The sequence below is a fragment of the Cryptotermes secundus genome, unplaced genomic scaffold, assembly GCF_002891405.2.
Source record: "Cryptotermes secundus unplaced genomic scaffold, Csec_1.0 scaffold534, whole genome shotgun sequence".
Classification (NCBI taxonomy): Eukaryota; Metazoa; Arthropoda; class Insecta; order Blattodea; family Kalotermitidae; genus Cryptotermes; species Cryptotermes secundus.
The window spans coordinates 725,816-753,491 of NW_019739956.1; the positions used below are offsets into that span (position 1 = coordinate 725,816).

Consider the following 27,676-nt stretch of genomic DNA (forward strand, 5'->3'; position numbering starts at 1 on the left):
TCTACTCCAGGGTCATAGTGCTGCTGGAGGGATTATGCCAATTGAAAAATCCAGTGACTTCATTGTGACTCGAACTCTACTGGTTTGTAACAGTGTTCAACCAACTACGATACCGCGTGTTTCCATATTATATAAATATTTATTTTTCGTGCCTTAGTATCTACGTCTTCGAACTTAATAATTATTATATGAAAATAAATATGCAGTACATAAATATTTATAATTTATTTCGTTGGACTTGTGTCCCATTGAATGTACCCACAAAGCCATGTATCTCCCAAGTTCTCAATTCTGATCAAGATGATACATCTAACTTCCGTAGAACTGTGTTTCAAACAAAAAAACACTCTTTCTAATGCATATTTTTTATTCTTGGGACAAATTCCTGTGATTTCGTCTGTATAAACGTCTTATTCTTATTAAGGGCGTGCCCAGATTATAAGTTCGCAATAAATCACATTTATGCTAGCATGTTGCTTTACAATCCTTCACATATTTGCTGTTTGTTTATGTGAAACGTCTTAAAAACACACGTTTCAAATCTTAGACACTGTAGAGACCTTGTTTATAACTTTCAGTGAATGCATCCTGCTGTGTTTCATATATTATTTCTTCCTGAAAACCGCCACAACACAACACTCAATAATACGTGTAAGTAGCTCTAGGAGAGACATTGCTACACGTTTCGGCCTATCTCTCTCTCCTTCAGATCGGACATTTACACAACGGAGTCACCCGTCAAATAGTATCAAATATAAATAACAAGCCTCCGAACACCACATCAGCCTTTGTGTATATAATATGTCCGTATAAGCATTACATAAATTACGATTACAACTACCAACTTCCAAATNGAAGTTTAGTACTCTATCCTATATTTGACATGCAATTCAATAACGAAAAGTTTAGTGTATTTGCCTGATTATGGACTTTTGAAGGCCGAAATATGTAGCAAAAGTATCTCCTAGAGCTACTTACACGTATTATTGATTGTTGTGTTGTGACGGTTTTCGGTAAGAAATGCCTTATTTATAAGTCATATAAACTCCTTTCACAAGGTTAGGTGTTTCATAACCAGAAAGTTAAACGAGAGAAGTGAAGTTTTCTAGTCACAGATTAGGTACGTGTTATATGGACGTGCATGTGTAATTATGTGTATTTGTGTGTCTCCCCTTCATCTGTTTAACTCGAAGACCGCTCTTCTCTGAGTTGTTATACGTCATATTTCATGATGCCGTCCACTTTACTGCTTTTACCCGAGTAGCATATCTATCAAAGAAAATCTGCAAGCTCTGTACAAATTCAGACAGTTGAGGTTTGACAATCCGCGTCGGTGAGCCGCATCGTACACGTGGTGCTCTATTGGCTCGTACAGGTCAACCTCTTCCATTGGAAGCCTGAAATTAAGAAGAGTGTTTTTGATCACATCGGATAATAAACTTTCTTAATGATTTATGTGTAATTGATATCCGTTTCTCACTCCTTCCTCCTTTATTTTTGTTTATCCGACAGTTGCTAGGGAACCATACAAGGGTGTAATGCATAAAGCGCTCTGCATCCGTACACGATTTAACGGATAAATTTGTGTACTTGCTATTGCAAGCCTCATGCAGTGTCACGGTTCTAAGTAATACAAAGCGGGCTGTCACGTGTGTTGGCTCTTTAACTTTAATAGAAATAATGAGTAAGAATATTGCGGGAAATTTCATTGCTTTTACGAAGGAAGTGTTCATTAAAGTGACGTATGAAATAAGCATTTTTATTATTCCTATGCAATCTGTTGTAAGAGGAATCCACAGAAATTGCACGAGCGAAGGTGCTTCGAATCGAGATATCCCTAATTGCAGTGACTACAAGGAACTTTGATCGATGGCCGGATGCTATGGGTGTAGGTAGAAGTAGGAGGATAAGCACAAACCTTCACTTCTGCATATAATAATACAAAAAATATATAAATTAACAAAAATTATATCAAGAAAATTCATCGCCTTACAAATATGCCAATGTTATGACCTTCTACAACTTACAAATTCATTAAAATATGACTTGGAACTGAACTGGGAAAAGTACTTAAGCAGAAGATCTACTAAGGGAGGGGTTTAGTGTCGCGCCATAGCTCAAGCGGTTTGTCGCTGGCTTCCTAATGCTGCGGCCCGGGTTCGATCCCGGGGATGGTCAAGTAGGATTTGTGGTGGACAAAGTGGCGCTGAGGCAGGTTTTCTCCGAGCACTTCGGTTTCCCCTGCTAATCTTCATTCCTCAAATTGCTCCATAATCACACTCACCTATCATCTGGGGCTGGTACAATAGACCAGAAGTGGGCGCAGTACAAGGGATTTAGTCCCACCCCAATAGCAATAAAAATATAGAGGGGTTTACACTTATATCAAATTTGTTCATCAAAATCCTTGAGAACTTCTTCACTGATATTGTCGGAAAATTTAACATTATTTCTTGAGCGCAAAATTTGTTCATTAATGCAATATGTAGAATCATTATAGATGTAGTCTTTCCTGACATTTCCTTAATTAGTGATGCATAAATTGTTGAAAGGCAGTTATGTTATAGCCTAATTATTCATTACTATAATAAATATTTGACATTTACAATATCTTCTGAACAATTTCATTTTAAGTTCTATTTCTATTTATTCTACTAAGGAATAATTTTAAGCATGTTCTGAATGGTTCTGACAATAGCGTATAACTCTCTGGATTGTTTGATATTTGGACTCTGTATACGTCCGTTATACAAGCTCTCGGAGACTCGATTCGTTCCCATTCTCGGGTGAGGGATTGGAGACAGTTTTCTGTTGGATCTGTTAGAAATAACTGTCCTCAGTCACTGACTGGATCAGGAATGTATTTCACTGCAATCATAGAGCCCATAACAAACAGGACTGCTCTACTAAAATATTTTCAGCTTATCTCTGATTTCAACGGATCCTTCTATAATTATAACGTAAGTCTGTAGTCTTCGGAAGAGTTACGCGATATTTTACTGTTTAATAAAGCAACTATTTTTTAAAAGAACTCTACTTTATATGAAGCCGGTCACAGTAGCCGAGCGGTCTAGGGCATGTACTGTCTTCACTCTTCCGGAAGCCGGCATCTTATGTTCGAATCCAACACAAGACATGGATATCCGGTTTGTATATGCGTTTATTTTGTGTTTATGTTGTCCTGTGTTTAGGTGGAAGCCTTGCGACGAGCCGATCATTTGTCCAAGGAGTCCTACCGTCTATAAAATAATCATGAATCTGTGAAATCAGCCCTATGCTCCAAAATATGAGCGAAGATGAAGAAAAAAGTATTGTGACGCGTTACCTTACGTCCATCGCCGCGACAACCGCTACAATCGGAACGGACACTTCCACGACAACGAATACGTGGAAATTGGGGAGTTCCCGAAGCGACAAACCTTAGCAACGAATTTTCTTTGAGTAACAACTGATGAGACGAAACATGTTACCGGTGCATTCTATAAGGAACGTTCCCCTAACAACGGACTGTCTGAACAGCGGCAACGGAACCGTGAAATGGTGTCCGCTATCCGGTCCGTGTGACGCCTATATAAGCAGAGTCAGAGATGAGAACGAGACAGTCTTGGGATAACAGCCACCAGAGACAGTTGAGATCCAACCACGGCCAAGGATAGTTGAGACGTCGCATTAGAGTATTGGGCCAGAAGTCAAGTGATACTGTAAGCGATAATAATGGTACGGTGTGTAAGAGTGAGTGTGAGACCCACGTGAAGTTATTTGTAGCGTGACATACCCAAGACGTGACAATATATACAAATGTATATTTCTTTGGTGTTGAGAGAAGAAGGAAATGGCAGAATTAATATCGTTTGTGTGTTTATTGTTCGGCCGCTCTCTGCAAGTGTAGCCATACTCACGTGAACAAGATTCGCGTTATCTCTTCCCAGAGGTTGGCCCCTACTTTCAGGCGCTGCGCAGCTTCGCACAAAGCTTTTTTGATGCACGTTCGACCGTCAACTCCTGTTCTGTAAAGAAATATTCTTGTCAGCATTCGTTGGCAGCCCACTGGGTACATCACACCATAATATTAGTCTGGGATTACAATCTCCCAGCTAATGATACGGCGAAGGTAGTAACTAACATTACAGAGGATATTACTGCTTCCATCTTCAGGGTTATTTCTATCTGAAAATGGAGGAAATGTGTCCTCCGAACCCTTTTGGAAAAGTACGATAATGCATGGCGTCACAAGCCACACGACAATAAAAATTCTCATAGCAGCGTGAATGGTAGATCACAGTAACACTGTATACTCGCCAGTCTGCATTGATGATCCTGGATCAGTGTCCTGTCACTAAGCCCCACGGTTACCATATTGAGTTGGATTGCTTTTCAAAGGGTGTGTGGCTATAAATAGGATTTTGTAAATTAAATTATATTAAAATAGCACGAAAGCTGGAGTAAATCCAGCTTTTGAAATTCAGACAGCTGAATGTATCAAATGCAGGATTGAAACAAGGACGGTCATCCATTCACAAAGAATCATGTGATTTGTCCAGTTTCATTTCTGACTGCATTCTCATAATGTAAACAGCAAAATCACTTAAATATAATTTATTTATAAAGACATTTTCTCATTAAATTAATTTATTTTATCTAAATATTTTATGTTTATTTCAATATTCCTAATAGGAAAGGGAGACACGGTAGCGTAGTGGTTAAAGCACTATGCTACAAGTCGGAAGGTAGTGGTTCAAATACCGATGAGGTCACTGGATTTTTTCAGTTGACCTGATCCTTCCAGCCGCACTACGGCCCTGGGGTTGACTCAGCCTCTAACAGAAATAAGTACCAGAAATTAATTAAATAATTTTCCTGGCGAGTAAAGCGCGGCCGGCGTGTAAGGCTGATAAATTTACCGCCATCTAGAAAATGTAGGAATCTCAACATCTCACAACCCTATGGGCCTTCACGGCCTGTTACAAGGATAGCTTTACTTACTTTACTTTTATTCCTAATAGGAAATACATACAGAATTTAGACAAAGCCCTTTAAGGGAAGAGACTCCTTCGAAGAACCAGGCATGAATGGAAGAATAATGGCAATAGGTTTCACACAAACGTATGGTGACAGGTTATTGACAGAATTCAATAGACTCTAATTATGGTGCAATGATGAGCTCTAGAAAACAATGAAATTAACTTTAGGGTTCTGCAAAAGGCTGAAATTTATTGAACAGCTCTGTAACTCTAAGATTCCGCAGAGAAAGTAGTAAAATTATTGTGTCCAATGTAAGTGACACATCTATAGAACTTACGAATTCATCGCTGTCTCCAATCTCCGATACAGTTCCCGTCTCTGAAGTCGAAAGGTCAGCGGTGACACAATCCTTTTTGGTCGAAGATTGCGAAGAGTGTGATTAGGCAGATCGAAAGCAACAGCCCAGTTCAGTCCACTTGTGAATATATTTCCGCCTGCCACGGTCCTTATTCTATTGCTAAAAGCGAGCTGTAGGCAAACATAATATAATTGTGTACAACCTCTTTATTTGACTGTCACAACACAGCAAATATAGAACTACAAGGACAATGCTCAGTATAGTTCTGCTACATGTTTCGGCTACGAGTGGCCATCATCAGGCAAACACACTTCAACAAATGTACACCATTGAACTGCAGTACGTTTGCCTGATGATGGCCACTGGTGGCCGAAACATGTAGCAGAACTATACTGAGCATTGTCCTTGAAGTTCTATATTTGCTGTGTTGTGACGGTAAAAATAAAGAGGTTGTATATATTGCAACACGGCAGGATGCATGAAATTAAAATTATAATTGTATTTAGCTACTTGCTACATTGGGTCTGCTTTAACAAATATAGTTGCGTTGTGCGACGCCACTGAAATGAACATTTGTCCATTTGAAATACATATTTTATCTCAGGAAAGAAACCAGAAATTCTTACAAAATATGAGGCGATGTGCCTTTTGTCCTGTAGAGAATTTAACACCTTCCAGTAATTTGGCAATCAGTTGATTTATATGTGAAGTGAAAAGTATAGTCGTTCTTGTGCTTGCTTAAAAAGTTATAAAAAAATATAAATCTTTCCCCGTAACATGCCGTGAAGGCCCATAGGGTTGTGATACGTCGAGCCTCCTACATTTTCTAGACAATCGGCTCACAGATGGCGGTAAAGTTGTCAGCCTTAACCGCCGGCCGCCCTTTACCACCCAGGAATATTCCTGGTACTCCTTTATGTTAGAGGCTGAGTCGACCTCGGGGTAAGTTGTAACACTACAATGACCTCATCGGAACTAGAAAACCTTGACCTTCCGGCTTGTAACATAGTGCCTCTACCAACTACGATACCGCGGAAGAAGTTATGGGGGATAGAATTATAGTGTCACCTTTCTTGACCTCGGCACTGTATGGAGGTGAGCAGTGGCTTTACTACTGTAGGAAAATTCCCTGGTACCCACTGGGTAGGAGGTTATGTAGGCCACAGAGCCGGTTTGGATTCTGTGGAGAAAAGTCTCTTGTCCCTCCAGTGAATCGAACCCCGTCGTCTAGGCCGTAGCTCAGTATACTCACTCAGTTCTCTATATTTCATCTCGAATTTTGTAACGTATGCGTGTTAGTGCATTATCCGAGAAAATAAAGATAAATTAACGTTTTAATTACTGATCACCGAGTGTCATGATGAAGTGCATATTCTCAGAAACTGATACCTTATACTCAAGGAACATGTAAACGCAGTTAGAGCTAGTTTACAGCCAGTGAAATGGACCTTAGTGTAACTTACCGAGAACGTGCTGCCCCGTGGAAAGACAACATAACGTTTCCTGCGCGGTACGGTTATGTCGCTATCGCCGTCATAAAATGTCTGGCACGATGTGTGGAAAAAGATTAGCACCAGAAGAGTAAGGAGGAGAGGCTGATAATTGTCCATAACGGCACTGCAACATAGAGACGCATCGCATGCTTAAGCACCTGGGTTTCTGAAAAACCGAAATCGAAGTTTTCTAACTTATTATACAATTCTAAATTTCATGGAGAAAATAAGTACCTGTACACCGAGTGTATAAAAACATATGTGAAGCTACATTCACAGATACGAGCTCTATTAGAATTGCTCGAGGTCAGCTGGAGTTTTCCTGAAATAATGAAATTGCTTAGCCTAATTCTTTGAACAGATGTTTTTAATGAGGTTGGAGAAAACTGCATAATGAGGAGCTTCATAATTTGTATTCTCCTCCACGTATAATTAGAATGATCAAGCCAAGGAAGATGAGATTGTTTGGGTATATAGCACGAATGGGGGGAGAGGAGGAATATGTAGAGAATAGTTGTGGGAAAGCTGGAAGGAAGGAGATCGCTGGGAAGACCAAGACGTAGGTGGGTGGACAATATTAGAATGGATCTCAGAGCGATAGGATTGGATGGTATCAATTGGATTAACCTGGCTCAGGATATGGACCAGCGGAGGGCTGTTGTGAGCACGGTAATGAATCTCCGGGTTCCATAAAATGCTGGGAAATTCTTGAGTAGCTGCGCAGGTGGCGGCCCCTCAAGAATGGCTCAGCTCCATGAGTGAGTGATGTGTTGGAAGAAGTCTCTAGTTGCTTCGGTTTATAATGTTCTGAACACACACTTTGTATAGTCTGATATGGTGTTACTTACGCTTCGGGGGCAAGTACTGCTAGAATCACAATTATCACATCCATGGAAATATATCGCACTTTGTGACTACGAAGACTTGTATCTCTATGTTTGTTGCATTATTCCCATAAGTACGTCTCATACAGATTTCGTTAAAAACGTTACAAATGAACGAGGTTCATCATTTTGAAAAGAACACGAATATTATATACTGTAACAGAAAATGCTGTACGCTGATCTAACTGCGGGCATAGAACGCTTGATGTATTATATTATGTATGGTGTGCCGTTGAAGGACACGAGGTATCATAGATGGTTGAGGCACTATGTTACATGCCGGCAGGTCGCTGCTTCGAGTCACGATAAGATCATCGGATTTTTCATTTGACCTAATCCTTCTAACAACACTATGTCCCTGGGGTCGACTAAGCCTCTAAAAGAAATGAGTACCCGGAATCTATTTGGGGGTTAAAGGGCGGTAGGCACGTAAGGTTGACAACCTTACTGCCATCTGTGAGCCGATTGTCTAGAGCAAGGGTCTCCAAACTACGGCCCGCGGGACAAATGCGGCCCGCGATGTGATTTTATCCGGCCCGCGAAAGAATTGTGCAGAAATGCGCAAATTGAACTAATTTCCAATGAGTACTGGTAAGAAAAATACTTGTTCATAGATTTCAAATTCAAATTGAGTTTAAAATATACTGATATTCCATATTATGTTAATATAAATATTATTCACAATTTTACTAATTCTGGACCGTATACTGCGCGGTATTTCTTCGTACTTNAACAATTTCGGAAGCGATTTACTGATTTGGATGCCAGTGCTCAGGAAATTAGATTGTTTCAAAATCCGCTTGACTGTGATACTGCAGATGTCCCAAGTCAAATTCAAATGGAAATTATTGAACTTCAGGAAAATTATCATTTTAAAGCCAAATACAAGGAAGGAATTTCTGAACTCTGAGCAATTTCCAAATTTAAAGAAATTTGCTTATAAATTTATCTCCATTTTTGCGACGACGTATCTGTGTGAACAAACTTTTTCCCAGATGAAATACATCAAGTCGAAATACAGGGCAAATTTATTCGATGAACATTTAAAGTCGCTACTTGTGATTAGCGTTTCAAAATTTGAACCTCAATTTAATCAGATTTTAAGAACGCAGAAAGAGTTCCATCATTCACATTAATTGTTTTATTATAATTTGTGATGAGAATATGAGCATTTGCTACTACTGTCTGTTGTCATTAATATACGATAATTTATTCTCACGTACTTTGTATTTAGTTTATGAAATTCTGTGCTTTCAATAAAATAAATATACCTAGAGCTAGTAATTTCTCATTTTATCCGGCCCTTTGAAAGTGCTGAATTGCCTAATGTGGCCCGCGGTTCGAAAAGTTCGGAGACCCCTGGTCTAGAGAAAATGTGGGAGCCTCAGCGTCTCACAACCCTATGGGCCTTCACGACCTGTTGCAGGGATAACTTTACGTTTATATTTATGGTATGCCAGTAACGAAAATGCCGAGTTATACGATTGAAACAGGAATAGAGATGAAGTTGCCTGTATTACAAATAATCGAACACCGTTCGAACCAAATTTACAAAACACAGTGAGTGTTTCGACATGCTAATCAAGAGATGCACGTGTGTAAGAGCGCCTGTATGTTAACGCACCCGAATTATGATTTCCATAAATCATGAAAAGATTACACAACTACTCAAGTCGTCACGTTTTCATTCTATTCATGAAAGAAAAATTGTGTTTGAAGAATAGTGGTTCAGGAAGTAACCACCAGCGTGCAATAAATACAAAACTGTGATGGCATATAGAGAACACTTAAGAGGTGCCTCCAGCAAGAGGAACATGTCTGAAATAATTAAGATTAAAACATTGCTTCTCTTATAATAAACAAATATTCTATTCGCGTGCATTTTTCAATCTTAGGTGCTGATTATTCGTTGACGAGGGAAATTATTTAGGCCTAGAGAATGACTAAACAGTCATTATTAAAATTTCAATGTATACCGGTATTATACACTCTAAATGAAAAGTAAATAAATATAAGTTTTTAATATATGCTTCAAAGTCTTGATGTAACAGAGCATTACGTCAATAGAATGAAAGAAACCATATGTATACCTAGGCTTAAGTCAATAAAAATTATTTTATTTTATCAACAGCAACTGTGGACCATGGTTGATGGCTGAATATAAAAGATTCAAAATATATTCCTGATGACACTTGCTTACTGGAAATGCCTGTCGACATGGAAGTGCCTTCCATTTTCTCGATAAAGTTTGCTTTATTGTTCTCATTACCTGATAAATATTAAACGAGGTACCACCAGAAACACATGCAATTTTTCAAGGAAAATCGTGTTTACAAGACGGGCGACCTATGAACTTAATAGGCGCTCCTCAGGTTTCGAAGTGGCTTAGAAACAATTAAGACATTTCGTTGACAGAATCCGTTTGTATGAGTATTTTCAAGGGCTAACACTATGTCAAAGGAAGTGTTCAAAGATACTAATGTGGTATTCTATCTACACCGAAATCTTGACAGAGTAGCAGGCGATATGATTTCTGTTGTAAGATTTGAGGCTTTCACGGCGGTGACTATGAAGAAAGCCCACTGCTTTTACCGGTTCTCACGGTCTCTTCGCTTGCGGATTTCTTATATTTTTCCTTCTACCCTGAAGATGGAGGCGATACGTTCCTCCGAAACGTCGGTTAACATCACATATACACGGTGCCAAATCCCAAAAGACAGCTTTCTTCATGATTTCTGTTGTTCATAAATAGATTGATGTGTATTTACGTTACATACAATAGTCCCTTTTGTGTGTCGGTGGGAGATGTTCACATTATTCTAATGCTCTAAACCGCAACACACAGATTCCTTTGGCGCTACAGCACCAATTTGGGCCTTGGCCCACCTCCATGAAACTCTCCGTTTCACTTCGCTTTACTAGATTTTAGACATTCAGTAAGACTCTTTGGGTGGGTGATCAGCTTGTCACAAGGCCTGTTCACCAACACAGAAAAACGTACACACACAAACACTAAACATACATGCCCTGAGTGGTATCCGAAGGCACCAAGATCCCAGCTTCCGAGCGAGCGAAGACAGTGCATGCCTAAGACCGCTCGGCAAATGTAACCGGCGAATGGAAGGTTATCATATGATTAAACTGTAAATATAAGTACCTATGCATTCTGTTATCCGTCATGCTGAAGTAACTGAATTCTGTTTATTAGTTTTCTCCGTATACAATAAATTTCAACAGCATGTTCTTCGTTTTTTTTTTGATGGTCTTAAACAATTGATGGTGGGTTCCAGATGAAGTCCCTCTGTTAAGGCATGAACAGAATCCATCAATTGTGCTGGTGATGCCTTGTGTCCATCACTCTTGACGCCCTCCAGCCCTGCCTGAATATGCCAGCAATATACCCGAAATATACGAAGTTCACATTGAGAAATGTGATTATTTCCTTGTTTTCGATACAAGACTAATGGCAATATGTGGGGTACAAAAACCCAGGCTCTGGAAATGAAAAAGTTTTCTGTGCTTGCAAAAATGTAATTCTAAATTTTAAAACTTATTTCCCTGTACTGGAAAGTAATGTGTTTTAGTAATCTAACTTGCCCCTAATTACCACTTGGTCTGTCCTAATCTTAAACAGATAGAAGGCTGCAATGACCTGACAGAACTTGTTCTTCTATGTTCCATAAATCATAAAACACATCGAAATATAGTCTCGGAATGTTAAAGCATATGACTGAACCTCGAATCCTAGCGGCCTCCGTAGTCTAGAGGTAACGTTCCCACCTCATGACTCGTGGTACGCGAGTTCAAATACCCGGCAGAGGTGGTCGAATTTTTAAGGGCGGAAAAATTCAGGGAACAAGTCCTCCGGGAGGGACTTAAAGCGTGTGTCCCGTGTCGTAGCTTTACGGCACGCAAAAGAACCTCATATCTCCAAAGGGGATCACTGAGCCAAATTCCAGGACGTTTCCCGCCCAACAATAGTCTCTAAGGCCTCTGATAGATGGGGGAAGCATTATAGACACCGCTAAGCAAGTGGCCGAACTCGCTTGCTCGGCGGGACTGATGTTACGCACCATTTATCGGTAGGGTAAAGAGACTGGTAGAATATCATAGAGGGAAGCACAATGGACCACTACTGGTCGCGGTGCATGGGGAAACCCACCCTCTCCAATAAATAACTAACCTCGCATCCTGGAATGGGCAATAACTCGTTGTGATACATAAGAAATGGTATGTCCTCTTCCAAGAATACTAATAATTTATAACGAAATAGTCACACTTTCATATATAAAGCTTACAAGAGAATTATATGGGCGTTATTTATTCTCTTGGGCATGTTATACACACGACGTTTCAGGAAGAGCCAATTACCGAAACGTCATGAATATTACATATGTCTTAGACAGTGGACGATATATGATATGAACGCGGAGAAAAATATTATTTTAACAAATCTGTAGAGAATCGTGACACTGACCTGTGCTGACAGCGGACGGTGTATCCTTCCGCGAACAATTTTAATGCTTACGATTTCGTTCCTGTGTTTCTTACCTCAGCCAGTCCGTGTGGAGTACCCGTACTATGCGATGAAGATTCTAATTATCGCTGACAATATGATATTATTTTGATAACATGACAAGTCTCTTGTGTAACAATACTCGCCGAATTTCGCGTCGGACTCAAAACGTATGGTAACTGGATTGTATTGACGAATCTTCAGCGAGGTTAAGACATGTGAAGCCATGTGAGCCAACAGCAGAAAGTCAACATTTGAGCTTGACTTGAGTAATTACGTTCGAGTGGTAAAACAAATTTTTAAGGCTGTGTAAATAATACCGTATTCTAAAATGAGTATTTATGTAACTGTAGTCCACTCCTCGACACTCCTAAACACACTCATGGTCTCATTAAAGCAAAGTAATCTACATTTCACTGAAAGTTGCCGTCAGGTGTTTCGCCTTTTTACTCGAGATATTTCAGCTTATGTTTTCAGTCCCGAAATCCGTATTCCCGAAATCGTATTATTTTTAGTACCTCCTGAGAGATGCTTAGCATATCCCTTGAACGCTTCATTCCATACAACATGCAATACTCAATCGACAAGTTTTGACGCTGTAGAGAAACTCTTGCAGTTGATAGAACGTCATTGAGTATACCGTAAGTAAATAAGTAGGAATTTTATGAATATTTTAAGCATTGAACAATTTAAGTAAACATTCGTAATTCCTTTGTTTAATGGAAATTTCTGTCTTGTTCTATGAACCTAATATTTGGGGCTGAAATCCACTCTCCTCGTGCTCTTCCAGCATTACTAATATTATTACTCTGATCTAAGCTAGCTCAGTGGTGTATAATCCTATCCATAGTTTTAATCTGATAAGAACATTCAAATCAGATTTACAGTTTACAGGAAAATCAGCCACAGACATCTTTTCAGAGACGAGTTCGGTTTCCACTCCATTAAATCGTTTGATTTCGTACAGGTTACTTGCCCTCGTTAACCTCCCATCTACCATCAGTACAGCTGCTCGTTCTCCTCCATCTCTTTCTTCCTCTTCTTCTCTTCCTCCTTCTATTACTACTTTTTTCTATTTTTTTTAATTCGCTTAGCTGGGGTGGAGTCCAACTGGGTCCACTCGGCACGGCGGCCACTGATTGGCCTATTTTAGTCTGCCCCGGATATTATGATGATGGAGAATTTGGTGGAATGAAGATTGGTAGGGGAAACCGAAGTACTCGGAGATAACCTGTCCCAGCGCTACTTTGTCCACCACAAATCCCACTTGAACAGACCCGGGATAGAACCCGGTCCGCCGCGGTAGGAAGCCAGCGACTAACCGCTTGAGCTGCTGCTACTTAGTAGTAGTAGAAGATTAGAAAATTTTATGAGAAGGTTAGTGTGGAGTAATTGTAAATTATGTAAATCATTTACGACAAGTAAGTATCCAATAAATCTAATTACCAACCAAAACCCGTGTCTTAATCACTGTAACACGTAACAACATTAATTCTATTTTTCTAAAAGAATCTGCCGTAATGTTGTTGCTTTATCCATCTAAGAAAAATGAGATGTTCTAATAAAGAGGACATATTGCGAATATAGGTTCACTTATTGTCTTAATCTTTGTAACAATTAATCTTGGTATTAAGTATATTAATCTTCATTTTTCCCACCTTCAGATATCATGTAAACAGGAAAATGCGAGGGTCAATTTTCTCATGACAATGACTTTAGACGATACGTGTTTTCTGGGATACGAAGCCCTGTAGGCTGGTATCCTATCATGCCCCAAATTTGGGGGCAGAAATTTCTTCCGAAATATCAGTAATAATCTTCCGTACTACTTGACGTGTTATCACAGAAGACAGTAACCTTGAATGGACTACTTGCACGGCGTATTTGAGTTTTGAGTTAGTTTATATTTCTTGGTGGTTATAAATGTTCGTATTTGGGCGCACTGAGAAACACGTCGAGCAGTGAAAAAGGACAAGTCGAATACGTGTTTGGACAGTCACGGTTGGACAAACCGCGACGGTAGGCCGCATCATACTCGTGGTGTTCTATCGGCTCGTACACGTTAACTTCTTCCTGAGGAAGTCTGAAAACAAAATCACGTCCAGTGAGGCGTGCTGCCCAATAACCACATGACGTAACACAATGCATATCAGCGGTCAGACACATACGTGCATATAGGATGCACTCTATGTATTTCTTTTTAGCTTGTTTCATCCGTACAGATGAACATAATATACTTTATGCGAATTCTATTCCATTTGTAATTATCACTCCATGTTACTGAGAGCTGAGATTTTATGTTTCCACTAGAAGGAGTATTGAAGTGATGGGATTATAGGTATATAGGTTTTATGATTGTAAATATTGGGGGGGGGGCGGAATTGGTTGCCTTCATCATCAGTTTAAAAATAAAGGGACACTGAAGATAGAGGCATTAGTGTTCTCCGAAACGATGGTAATAACCTACCAAAAACAAGTTGTCATAGACCAAAAAGACAAAACATGAATAATATGGCTGGTCTACAGAACTGAATGTCAGTTTTGGTTAATGTTAGTGCTGTGCCCTATTATTGTAGTCCACAAGCCTGAAAAAAATTGTGACTTCACTGTAAATTTTTACACCATCTATTATGTATACATTCTCCTCCTCCTTCTATTCCTGTTATCTTTTATTTTTGCTAGTGGGGTGTGACTACGTCCCTTGTACTGCGGCCACTTCTGGCCTATTGTACCAGCCCCAGATGACAGGTGAGGGTGATTGTGGAGCAATTGGTGGAATGAAGATTGGCAGGGAAAACTGAAGTACTCGGTAAAAACTGCCCCAGAGTCACTTTGTCCACCACAAATCCCACTTGACCAGACCCGGGATCGAACCCGGGCCGCCGCGGTGGGAAGCCAGCGACTAACGGCTTGAGCTATGGCGCGGCCTCCTTTTCCTATTGCTCGAACTTTGAGCACAGGGCATTTGTGAAACGCTCGTTTCACTTCAGTTTCTTAACCTTAGACAGCCGGTAGGATTCCTTGGACTAGGGATCAGCCAGTACAAGAACGCTACCTCACACAAACACAGAATAAACGCAGACATCCATACTTTGAGTAGAATTCGAACCCAAGATCCCAGTGTCCGAGCGAGCGAAGACATTTCATGCCTTAGACCGCACGGTCACTGTAATCGGTAGACGTTTTATTACGAAATGGATGTTCATACTGTTAGAACGACGTGGGACGGGGCGTTCTTGTAAATTTTGCAATGAACTTAAAGTTTCCTTAAAAGGCAATAAAATTCTTGACTCTCTCAACCAGTATATGCTTCTCCACTCCTCTGGCATAAGCGTGAGTGAGTAGTGTATTACGAAATAATATTAGTCGTGTTTTAAGTAAGTTCACAACAAAATTTCTTTGCAATCGAATTCTTGTATACAGTGTAAAGATCAAATTTGGTCGTAGTGTACCCCTAATTTCATTCATTCATTCATCAGTAATCAGTAATCCGTTCAAACCACTCTGGTCACGCCTGTTGCTATACGAACTTGAACCATTTCGAGCATCATTTTCTCTGTGCTTCAAGTCGCTGCTGATGACGCTGCTTCCGGCATCAGTTTTCGGTGTCTCTCTTCGTCTGATGCCTACCCTTTCACCTGTCCAGCAAGGGAGGCCCTGCCAGTAGCTACTCTACCGCTGGTATAGCTCTCAGGGTCCCTGGCATACTCAAACCCCCTCACCACGATAGGGTGGAGACACCAACGAGGGGACTGTGAATATATTCAACACAAATGATGTTGATACAAACGCTGCACAGAGATCAAGAATATTGCATGAACAGAAGCCCACGAAGCTCCCATGACGGTGCACAGAGACCCAGTGCAGTGCACGAACCGAAACCTATGAAGTCCGCTCCGCGCCCCACCCCTAATTTAAGGAAATAATTTACTAATTCTGGCTATTAAGTAACTTCACAATTGGCAGCTTATCAAGAAGGGCTCAGCTACATAAGTCAGTGAGTGAAGTAACTAGCACTGAATAATATTTAATTGAATTAAACTTACAAGAACATGACGCGCAACATTTCTTGACTGAAGCTTTCCCTGGACTTAAGCCGTTGCGTAGCTTCACACAGAGCTCTGTTGATGCATGCGCGACCATCCAGTCCCGCCCTGAAATAGAATAGGAAGCCTTTGCACATATATTCGTCTGGAAGATAATTCATTACCGGTATTCCATTTATAGCAGTTGGTTATAATTTACTGCAGTTCTTTAGTAGAAGTTTCTTGTCTGACTGGGAGAGATTTTCGATTTATTTTTTTCTTCTCAGGATTATGAGTTATGAAGGGTGAGAGGTAGGGGGATTGAAGAGCAACTAATAATTTTCTGTATTATCCTGGAATGAGGTTTTGGAAATTTATGAAAAAGTGATAATTGTCTGGTAATATAGTTAATATCAGAGAAGAGTACCGATATTTTTAATTTTGTTTCAAGTCTTCGTATTATAATCATAGTATCCCATGAGAAGATTCTAAAATAAGAAAGCAAATTCACCCTCCTGAAACTTAGTAAATTTGCTGAAATAATAATCTGAACAGCTCACAGTAAATATTATCAGTGTGTGAGTGACTACAGACGGGGTTTGGATATGTTATTGGATTTATTGATTACTCACAGATGGTAATTATAAGTAACTATAGCGTTACCGCTATTTCACACATTCTGCAGTTCACTACATCACGTACTATGCCATCTCAGTCTGCTGTGTTCTTACCAGCAGTTGCCTGGTAACGGCTTTTAATGGAGGACTCTCCCTTTACTCTGGGTTTTCTAATAATCCCCATGCCTCAGTTAGCAGCTTCTAACAACAACAGCTAAAAACGACTGAACTACAGTTACCTGACTAATTAAATCACCAATAATCACTTCACTTTCTTACACTGTAGGGTGCTAACTCACTAATTGTCCTGTGTATAATATCTAGGCACGAATCACACAGAAAACACCGTTGCCGCTGTTTACGAGCCATTGTCTAATAGCAAACGTCGTTTGTTTCGGGGTTGTTTCCTAGCAATGGGTCACAATTCATTCATCAGTTGTAGCCGTACCACTGATACAATCAGCTTTATCTGTAATCAATATTTCTTTTTATAGTAATTATACACAAGAGGTAGCAAGGAACACTCAAGGGTGACTTAGCCCGATTCTTGGTTTCAAGAATAGGGCCTGCTTCACTGCTACAAAGACCAGGCAGGAAGCACGCTACTGGTATAATTTTTCAAGCAGCTGTCAAAAACGACGTTAGGACTTGTCCAAAGTCCCAAATTAATGTTATGTGATTGGAGCAATGAGAATTATGGTTAACTCCCTAAATTCGAATTGTTCCAATCAGCAGAAATTAGCGTAGTAACTTGGAGGCGGAGCTGAAGCCGCGAAGATTCCTTGCTTCGAAGCAGGGTCAGTCTGCGAGATGAGTCTCTGAACAGCCCTCCAAGTGTACAGCCGAAATTATGTTTAAGTGTTTGCAGGAACAATCTCTGGATAACTCTTCTAAATTTAACGTGAAATTTTCTTTGTGCTAAAAGTATAAGTGAAAGTGCAATTCTAGGGGTTGTGCTAAAAGAAACAGCCGCTAACTAACTAGCCAGGGATCCGGTCGCCAACGTTGGAGAGATTTCCAGGTGTTTTATGGAAGTGCAACAAGTGCTGTTACATGTACGTGTATAGCAAGATCGGCTAATTAAACACTGTGTGTTAGTGCCTACCTAAAACACTCTTCTCTTTCCCGTATTCACCCTGAGACCGAATCTCATCGCTCCAGTGAGAACGCGGTACCTAGCACCTGTAGTTTCCAGTTCGTCCCCCCTTTTCCCCGAAATGTAAGCCGTTACAGTAAGCTTACTGGCGCCCAGCACTCCGATAACCCATACCCCGCAAACTATTATCCACCAGAACAACAAAAAAGGAAACAGAACTGGATAGGAAGGACGCAGCAGCAACCTGCCAACTCGAAGTAACAACAGGTGAGAGGGAACGGCTACAGGAGCAGATGCAACCAGCAACCAAAGGGCTCTTCAGAGGACTGCCGGAGAAGGACGGTTAGAAGGAGTGGCCCCAAACGCAAAGGGCCTTAACGCACTAGACGGTTAGACAGTTATATGTCAGACGACAGGTCCACAGTCTTTTCCAAAACAGTTCCTCCACTTAATGCGATCTTCTGTTTTTGGAAAGAGACTATCCAGGAAAAGTGATAATGTGGTAGTTTTTCAATTTGCTTTCCACATCGCAGTACAGCAGCCGTTCAAACCACTCTGGTCACGCCTGTTGCTATGCGAACTTGAGCCATCTCGATCATCATTTGCTCTGTGCTTCAAGTCGCTGCTGATGACGCTGCTTCCGGCATCAGTTTTTGTTTTTGGTGTCTCTCTTCGTCTGATGTCTACCCTTTGGCCTGTCCAGCAAGGCAGGCCCTGCCAGTAGCTACGCTACCGCTGATATAGCTCTCAAAGTCCTTGGCATACTCAAGCCCCCTCACCACGATAACGTGGTGAATATATGAAATTTATTTAACATTTACTTCTATGGTACTTAATAAATCGCCATGTGAAATATACACAGACATATTACGTCACTTCCTAAGTAACTGGAATTAGATATCTGCTCTCCTGTATTGGGCATATTACCATTTCTTTTATTGCTAGTGGAGTGGGACTAAGTCCCTTGTGCTGCGGCCACTTCTGGCCTCTTGTACCAACCCCAGATGATAGGTGAGTGTGATTGTGGAGCAATTGGTGGAATGAAGATTGGCAGGGGAAGCCGAAGTACTCGAAGAAAATCTGCCCCAGCGTCACTTTGTCTACGAGAAATCCCACTTGACCAGACCCAGGATCGAACTCGGGCCGCCACGGTGGGAAGCCAGCGACTAACCGCTTGAGCTATGGCGCGGCCCAAAATACCACTTGCTTTTAGTTCTAAAAGAGATGAAGATGTTAGGAAAACTGAATATAATATAGATAGAAGTAGAATGACTGACGAAAGAATACAGGAAATTTTCCAACGATGTAAACCAAAAGGACGCAGAGACTGAGGAAGACCTTGAAAGAGGTTGTGAAAGGAACTCGATTATCTATACAGGGTGTCCCAGGAGTTTGGTGCCATACTTCAGAAGCATACTGAGGGTTCCTATAGAACAAACTTTAAAATAGGAATCCATGTCCTCAAACGTAAAATAGCAGCGCTAGGGCGGAATTTAATGTAATTTCGTTTAAACTTGGCGCCTCAATGCCGAAGAGCATGCACAGGCATATTACCCCCTCCAGACTCTTAAGACTCACCTGCTAGAGTAGATGTTGGAATTGGCGCCCTTCATTTTCAAAGCATGCGTTACATCGACGAAAGAAACTTTGGCGCACCTTTCAAATATTCCAGGTGCCTCACGGATCACGTCACTTGCAATAAGTATTCTGGCCAAGAGCTCGAATTCATTATCCACAGACGTGTCGTAGATCAGGCTGTTCACATGGCCCCAGACGAAAGAGTCCAGAGGTGTCAAGTCTGGGGATCGAGGTGGCCGAGGCACTGGGCCTCCTCTTCCTATCCAACGGCCATGAAAAGCAGCTTCCAGGTAGTCTCGTGATACAATGCTGAAGTGTGCCGGCGCTCCGTCATGCTGTATCCACATTTGCCTCCGCACAATCAGTGGCACGTCTTCTAGCAAAGTCGAAGGATACGTTCCAGGAACACCTTGTAAAAGGGCCCATTGAGTCGCGGTGGTAGGAGGAAAGGCCCCATCAAGTGATCGCCAATGATTCCCGTCCAGACATTGACAGAATATTGCGCCTGGTGGTAACCAACTAAGTCAGCCCAAACGTGGCTGTTTCGACAGTTGAACCAGCCATCCCTTGTAAACTGCGTTTCTTCTGTGAATAACACGTGATTCAGGAAGTTGGGCTGATGTAAACACTGGTTCAGTATCCACTGACAAAATTGAACTCGCGGTACGAAGTCAGCTGGACCTACGCCGTGTACACGGGTTGGATGATACGGATAAAGTTGTTGGCCGTGCAGCATCCTCAAAACACTTGATTCTGATGTCCCCACAATCTTGGCAATGGCACGAATGCTGGTGGATGGCTGTTCCTCTATGCAATGCAGTTGGACATTGAGGCGCCAAGTTTAAACGAAATGATTTTAAATGCTGCCCTAGCGCTGCTATTTTACGTTTGTGGACATGGGTTCCTATTTCAAAGTCATTCTATAAGGAACCCTCAGTACGCTCCTGAACTATGGCACCAAACACCTGGGACACTCCGTATAAACACGTGAATAGGAGAAAGTACTACAAGGACCATAACCTTTAATTGGCTAAGAATTATTTAGAGCAGCAACGATTTTACATATTTACAGTTTAAATTCAGTATGTATATATGTATGTATGAAGGGGTACGCCTACTCGGCCCTTGCACTTAGACCTCAGTGGTCCATTGTGCTTCCCCTTTTTAATTATTCCCTCAGCAACCCCACGCTTCGGATGAAGCGCAGGATTTTGGACGTGGGGGCGTCGAAATAGTCACTTGGTTCCATAAAGTACTGACCCAAGTGACGTAGTCTTAAAGAAGCTAAAGCCTCACATTCACACAGGACGTGTGTGGCTGTTTCATTTTCTATCTGACACCTCTCACAAGTGGGACTATCACTTAGTCTCAGTTCGAACAGGTGTCCTTTGAGGTGACAGTGTCCTGTAAGTAGTCCTGCCCCCCATCGTAGCTGGTTCCTGTTGAGCTTCAACAGTTCCTTCGCTCTTTTATCAGAAGGTCCTCGTATGAGTCCCTTAGCGTGCATGAGTCCAGTTAAGAATTGCCACTATTTCTTATGTTTTATGTTAGTCCAGTCCCTGATTACCAGTCTGGCAACTCCCATAGAAATGCCACAGGCTGGTTCAGGTCCTATGAACGGATGTTCAGCTCCAGTTTTAGCTAATTGGTGTGCTGCTGCTTCGTTTCCAGCAATANGTACCGCCCAAGGCTGAAACTAAGTTTCCGCCTCGTACCATGGCAGTACACACCAGCTCCAGTGCCTCTATGTGTCTTGGAACCATCTGTATACCAGATCAGTCCCCCTTTTCTGTCAGGCTGAAACCCGTCTTCCCATTCACTCCTTTCAGGAAATCTGACTTTGAAGGGTTTTTCATATACATGTCTCAGTATCATTTTGTCAGACCCCATTTGTAATATGGGTTCTGTTTTCATGTCCTGAGTCATGTCTGCATGGCCGAAACCATCGGATCTAGGTTTCTATTGTCCACAGCAGTGGAGACGGTAAATTCCTGCCCTGGCCTCTGCATCCATCTGCATATGCAGTGGGGGGAGTCCAAGGAGTATCTCCAGTGCAGCTGTTGGAGACGTTCGAAATGCTCCTGTAATACCTAAGCAAGCCAACCTTTGCAATTTGCCAAGTTCCATCTTTCTTGTCTTGAGTTTAACTCTGGGCCACCATACTGTGACACCATAAGTAATTATGGGTCTCACAACCGCAGTGTATACCAAATGTACAACGTGTGGCTGTAGTCCCCAAGTTTTACCAAACATGCTTCAGCATGTCCAAAAAGCCTTATAGGCTTTGTTAATGACTTTGTCCAGCTGCTTTTTCCATGTCAGTCCCTTGTCTAATATTAGACCAAGGTACTTGACATCGCTGGAGAGCTGGATTGTCTTGTTGAAGAGAATCGGTTCCTTAAGACCCTTTACATTTCTCTTCCTAGTAAGTGGTATTATTACCGTCTTGTTGGGATTGATGGATTGATTGATTGTTTCACACCATCGTTGGACCATGTATAGAGCTGACTGAAGACGCTCTGATACGGTCAATTAAATTCAGTAACACAGAGTAGTTTAAATAAAACATTAGGTGAATCAACCTTATCTTACGCCAAATAAGATAACTTTTCATTCACTAAATCACTAATGTAGCACCATGGAGCCGCTGTAAATCACCAGACTAGTTCGTCATTCAGTATGTATACCTATGGACGTATCCTTCCACCAAATCCGATAATAAACCTTCACCTACTCACCATATCATCCACTAGATAATCATATGTTGGGGGGTCATTAACATAACAGCAACGAGTAGTTCTGGGGACGTGCTCGAAACAGGTGCTCGTTACTCACGAATGCATTGCCGTCTCCAGCTTATGATACAGCTCTCGTCGGTTTCTGCGTAAGATGTAGGGTACCACAAGTCTCTTCGTGTCGGGATCGCGGATGGTTTGATTCGGGAGTTCGTAAGAGACGGCCCAGTTCACTGCTTCGGTGAAGATAAGAGGGTCCGAATCCAGTATTCCCCACTGGACACAGAATGCGATCTGTGAATATTTGAGGAGCATTAGAATCAGCTGTTGGACAGCTGAGTACTTAATGGGGACAAATGTAGGTCTAGTGCTTTCTTACTTACTAATGTTTTACGTTTAATGCGTAATAATATCTATACGTTATCACTTCTAAAGAATCTGTTGTAACATAATTAAATTTTGTTTATTTGCATGATTACCCATAAATCATTGGGCAATTAACAAAGAAAGAAAGATAAAAACAAGGAAACAAGCAAACACATATATACAAACAAAAGAATAGACAAAGAAAATTGTATCATTTAGACAACAGTGAAAATCATACTGATAACACTAGTAAACGAGCTAAAATAATAGAACTAATCAATAAGTTTGCGTTAACAAAAACAATTAAGTTAATTCTGTTGTAATAATTCAAAGTCTGTAAGCAGGAACTTCTCGCCAGGCCACAGTTTTGCGTGTTGAAATCTGAGTTAAAAGCAGCAGGCTCAGTTGTTCTTAATTTCTGGTCTTGTGCTTTTCTTTTCTGGCTCAACAGTTCTAAAGATTTTACGATTTTTTTTATTCTTCTCATTCAGAGTCTGAATATATCAAAACGCTAAAAAAAGATTTTATTGCATAGGGACTTAAAACATAAAATGCCCTTGTGCACTGAGCTGTTCCTAAAGAGAGAGGGTTCATAAATTAATTTGCGTCTTAGGTGACACATGTTAATTGATATTCTCAGATTCTCTGATGTGTCAACGAAGTTTGGAACATTAAGACCTTGGTTTCTTTGTCTTCATACAGATTTTATGCATAACGTACACACTGAAATTACGTGAGACTTGAGACAGTCTACACTTTCCCGTAAATTCTCACGTTTAATGCCACTATATAAATTTATACACCCCCTCGTTGGTGTCTCCACCTTATCGTGATGAGGGGGTTTGAGTATGCCAAGGACCCTGAGAGCTATACCAGCGGTAGCGTAACTACTGTCAGGGCCTCTCTTGCTGGACAGGTCAAAGGGTAGGCATCAGACGAAGAGAGACACCAAAAACTGATGCCGGAAGCAGCGTCATCAGCAGCGACTTGAAGCACAGAGCAAATGAAGCTCGAGATGGTTCAAGTTCGCATAGCAACAGGCGTGACCAGAGTGGTTTGAACGGCTGTTGTACTGCGATGTGGAAAGTAAATGGAAAAACTACCACATTATCACTTTTCCTGGATAGTCTCTTTCCAAAAACAGAAGATCGCATTAAGTGGAGGAACTGTTTTGGAAGAGACGGTGGACCTGTCGTCTGACAGATTACTGATGAATGAATGAATAAATAAATATAAAACCCAGATACAAAAGCATGAACATGACATGCATAAGTATGCAGACCGGATCCCTAAAATAGTCGCTAATTTAGTAGCGTTGGTGTTTTTTCTTACCGGTTCCATTGGCCAGAACACTGATTTTAAAACAAACCATGTTATTTGAGATGTAACAAATAACATCAGAGTATTGTGTATGAACACTAAACACTTCTGAATTAAGTAGACTAGATGGATGAAGAGCTCTGGCATTAAAGGAGGAACATAAACTGAGGGTGTTTGAGAACAGGGTGTTGAGGAGAATATTTGGACCGAAGAGGGATGAAGTGACAGGAGGTTGGAGAAAACTGCATAACGAGGAGCTTCATAACTTGTACTCTTCTCCAAGTATAATTAGAATTATCAAGCCAAAGAGGATGAAGTGGGCAGGGTATGTAGCACGAATATGGGAGAAGAAGAATGCATATAGGATATTGGTGGAGAAGCCAGAAGGAAAGAGAACAATAGGAAACCAAGACGTAGGTGGGTGGACAATATTAAAATGGATCTTAGAGAGATAGGGTGGGATGGTTTGGATTGGATTGATCTGGATCAGGATATGGACAAGTGGAGGGCTCTTGTGAACACGATAATGAACCTTCGGTTTCCAGAAAATGCTGGGAAATTCTTGAATAGCTGCACAATTGGAAAATCCTCAAGAAGGGCTCATCTCCATGAGTGAGTGAGATGGATGAAGAGGGAACTGAATTACGGAAATTCCAGTTTTAAGGGAAAGCTTTTCAGCCATCTGTACTCCTTTCAGTCTGAAGGATAATAACTTCGTAGGTTTATAATCAAGTCAGAAAAAAAAATTATATAAGTATGGACTAAACTTGTACAGTTTCTGAATCCTATCATGCAGTGAGCTTGTTGGTTTGTGAGGTGTTTCAGTACTGAGATTCATCTTGGAAGTATGTGTATTTAATGGATTATGTTCCTTTCAGTTTGCGCTGAAGGAAGGAAATTGAACTACATAAAGAATATAATTATTTGTTATGTATTATCTAAAGTTACAGTTCTTCTAACGAATTAGAGAACACGTATAAAACATATGCCGCCTCTGTGGTCTAGTGGTCAGAGTTCCTGGCTACAGATAAAGAGGTTCCGGGTTCGATTCCAGGCGCTATCAGATTTTCTGTGAAGTAGTGCGTCTGGAACGGGGTCCACTCAGCATTGCGAGGATAATGGAGGAGCTACTTGAATAGAAAAGTAGCAGCTCCGTTGTAGAAAACTGAGTTTAACGGCGTGGTGATTTGTTGCGCTGATCAAGTGACACCCTCTATCCGCTAAAGTTGGCACTAGATTCGCCGATAAGCGGCGGTCGCTAGGTCGGTATAGTTCGCTCGCGTACTATAGGCCACGGAGTTTATTTTGTCTGTATAAGACATATACTACATGCAGTGTCTGACTTGTTTTTCGTATCCTAAACACTCACCGAGAATGTGCTGCCGTCTGGGAACACGAGGTAACGTTTCCTGCGTGAGTGTGTGGTCACATCATTTATATCGTCGTAAGAGGACTGGCACAGTGTGCAGAGTTCAAGCACAGAGAGCAGGAAGAGGAACACCAGCCGGTATCCATGCATACCAACCTGAGAATGAAAACATTTTGTGACCCCAGTTTTTTGATCGATCAGCAACCGCAAAATAATTCAGAGGAATATACAAAAATAATTCTGATATTTATGTCCAATCTGGAAATTTTTCATTTGACGTAATTTACCAAAGGTCCGTTAAGCAAATTTATTACTATATAATTAATATATTACTTAAAACAGAACAAATCAGCTATCACGTCCCGTCTAACGCAGCACAGAGAATGTATAACATTCAATTTGTTTTATTCATGTTTGGACCATTTTCTTTGGTCATCATCAGATGAATAAGAGCTCTTTACCTCTATTTTTCCCCTTGGCAATACAGCCCCAGTGGGCCTAGACCTACCTCCATGAACTTCTCCGTTCACTTCGGTTTTTCTAGATCTTACACATTTGGTAGGACTCCTTGGATGGGTGATCAGCTCGTCGCAAAGCCTCTACTTGTACACAATCACAGAAAAACGCACACACACAAACTAAACATCCATGCCCTGAGTGGGATTCGAAACCACGATCCCGGTTTCCAAGCGAGCGAAGACAGTACATGCCTTAGACCGCTCGGCTACCGTGACCGGCCTTTACCTCTACTATGATCCCATATTTACAAGGTACAACGACTTCTGGGCCCATATGAGAGGTAAAGTGCTTTACAGTTCCGTAGAAGCACTTGTTAAGCGTGTATTCACCTGATTATAACCAGATAAAATGGCCGAAACGTGTTGTGAATTTAATTAAATAAATTGAATGTTATAGATTATGTGCTGCGTCACACGGAACGTGATATTTGATTGGTTTGATCACGCAACAGGATTCATTTCATAAAGAGTGAAACAGAAGGTTTGATTCCTCTAAAAATATTAATCTCTTGGAAAGTATTCTCGGATAACTCAGTTCTCAATTATACGTTTAATCATGACACACAATAAAATGCAGATAACAAAGATCGAAGTAATTCTTGGTCTCCAAACTTCTTATATTCTGTAATATATTCACGTATATTCTGAAAAAAAAAAAATAAATATTGTTATCAAGTACTTCTCTTTTGCCAGTATTGTAGAAAAATTAACGGTTAATGTCGAAATGATGCTTTAATCCAGCATCATATATTCACTTTTACACACAAAGTTTAATTTGCTTCACACCTGTGTTCTCACCTGAATTTATATTTAACTCGTGCACAAACGTTCTTGAACTAACCACGATCGTTTTATAGATTTCCTTCAGAATTATCCATAGACAGAAACTTCTTCAAGCTCTAACGTGTTCTGATCACCTCTACTAGTGAAATCTGAACAACATTTCTACATGTTCTCTGCTCCTAGACTCATACTCTCTATGCGTATGTGAATGCGAGTGTCCTAGCTTAGTAACGGCTGTGATGACAAGGATTATAATTGAAACTAATTAAGTTAATTAACAGAACATAGGTGACGCATGACATTTGGGATCCTTTGGCATGAATTTTAAGTACACAGACCTCTGCAAAGAGCGCCATAAGCAAAGATAAAACTTCACATTTTCCATATGGAAATGAGAGCACTAATTACATACGAAAATATAAAGGCAGGTAAGATAATTTGTTATAAAGTAAATTGTGAAGATTGTGTTAAAGTTGCTCTAACTATTGCCTCGCAGTACGTATTCTACTTCACTACTTTATTGGATCGCTGACAATAATTTCGTGATTACAATATTAATTGGTACTCTTTCAATTACAATAAACATATATCTATGTTAGGTAGTAGTTATTGCCCTTAAAGATACCTGAATTAATCTTATTGTGATGCGTAATTTGTAATTAGAATAAAATCTTCTAGTGTGCACACAGCTGTAAAATCTATGTTGATAATTCTATCACAGAAACAACGAAACAATAAAATGCTTCACTTAATTATGTATTAGAAAACTTAATCAGCCTCAATGTTCCCACATCGTTACATCCATAAATTTACTTGGACATCTCCTGATGGGAAGATACACAATCAAATAGACCATATTTTGATAAATAGGAGACGGCACTCAAGTATACCCGATGTCCGATCATTCATGGCAGCAGACTGTGATACTGACCACTACCTGGTGGTGGCAAAGGTTAGGGAAAGACTGGCAGTGAGTAAATAAACAACTCACAGATTTCATATGGAGATGTTCAATCTCAAGAAATTAAATAATGTAGAGGGTGAAGGGCAGTATTG

General features: G+C 40.7%; 1 protein-coding gene across 2 annotated transcripts; it reads right to left on the minus strand.

Annotated features, from left to right (window-relative positions):
* Positions 1-871: 871 nt before the first annotated feature.
* Positions 872-26,815, minus strand: LOC111872144. Of its 2 annotated transcripts, none has more exons than XM_023865733.2 (8): positions 26,679-26,815; positions 25,320-25,475; positions 22,365-22,558; positions 16,260-16,367; positions 6,784-6,937; positions 5,300-5,490; positions 3,900-4,007; positions 872-1,397 (listed from the first exon to the last, which is right to left on the minus strand). In XM_023865733.2, exons 2-8 carry the CDS (start codon positions 25,467-25,469, stop codon positions 1,253-1,255), a joined length of 1,050 nt encoding a protein of 349 aa, XP_023721501.1. In that variant the 5' UTR covers positions 25,470-25,475; positions 26,679-26,815; the 3' UTR covers positions 872-1,252. The 2 variants fall into 2 exon arrangements, with proteins under 2 accessions (XP_023721501.1, XP_023721500.1); XM_023865732.2 differs by having other exon boundaries at positions 26,636-26,815.
* Between the last annotated feature and the right edge of the window lie 861 nt (positions 26,816-27,676).

Bases quoted from the DNA above. Each gene is read 5' to 3' on its own strand.
- LOC111872144 (XM_023865733.2), bottom strand. From the start codon at position 25,469: ATGCATGGATACCGGCTGGTGTTCCTCTTCCTGCTCTCTGTGCTTGAA. The intron at 16,368-22,364 runs GTGAGTAACGAG...ATTCTATTTCAG, and splicing joins CTGGAGACGGCAATGCATTC to GGCGGGACTGGATGGTCGCG. The intron at 4,008-5,299 runs GTAAGTTCTATA...ATTTCTTTACAG, and splicing joins TTGGAGACAGCGATGAATTC to AACAGGAGTTGACGGTCGAA.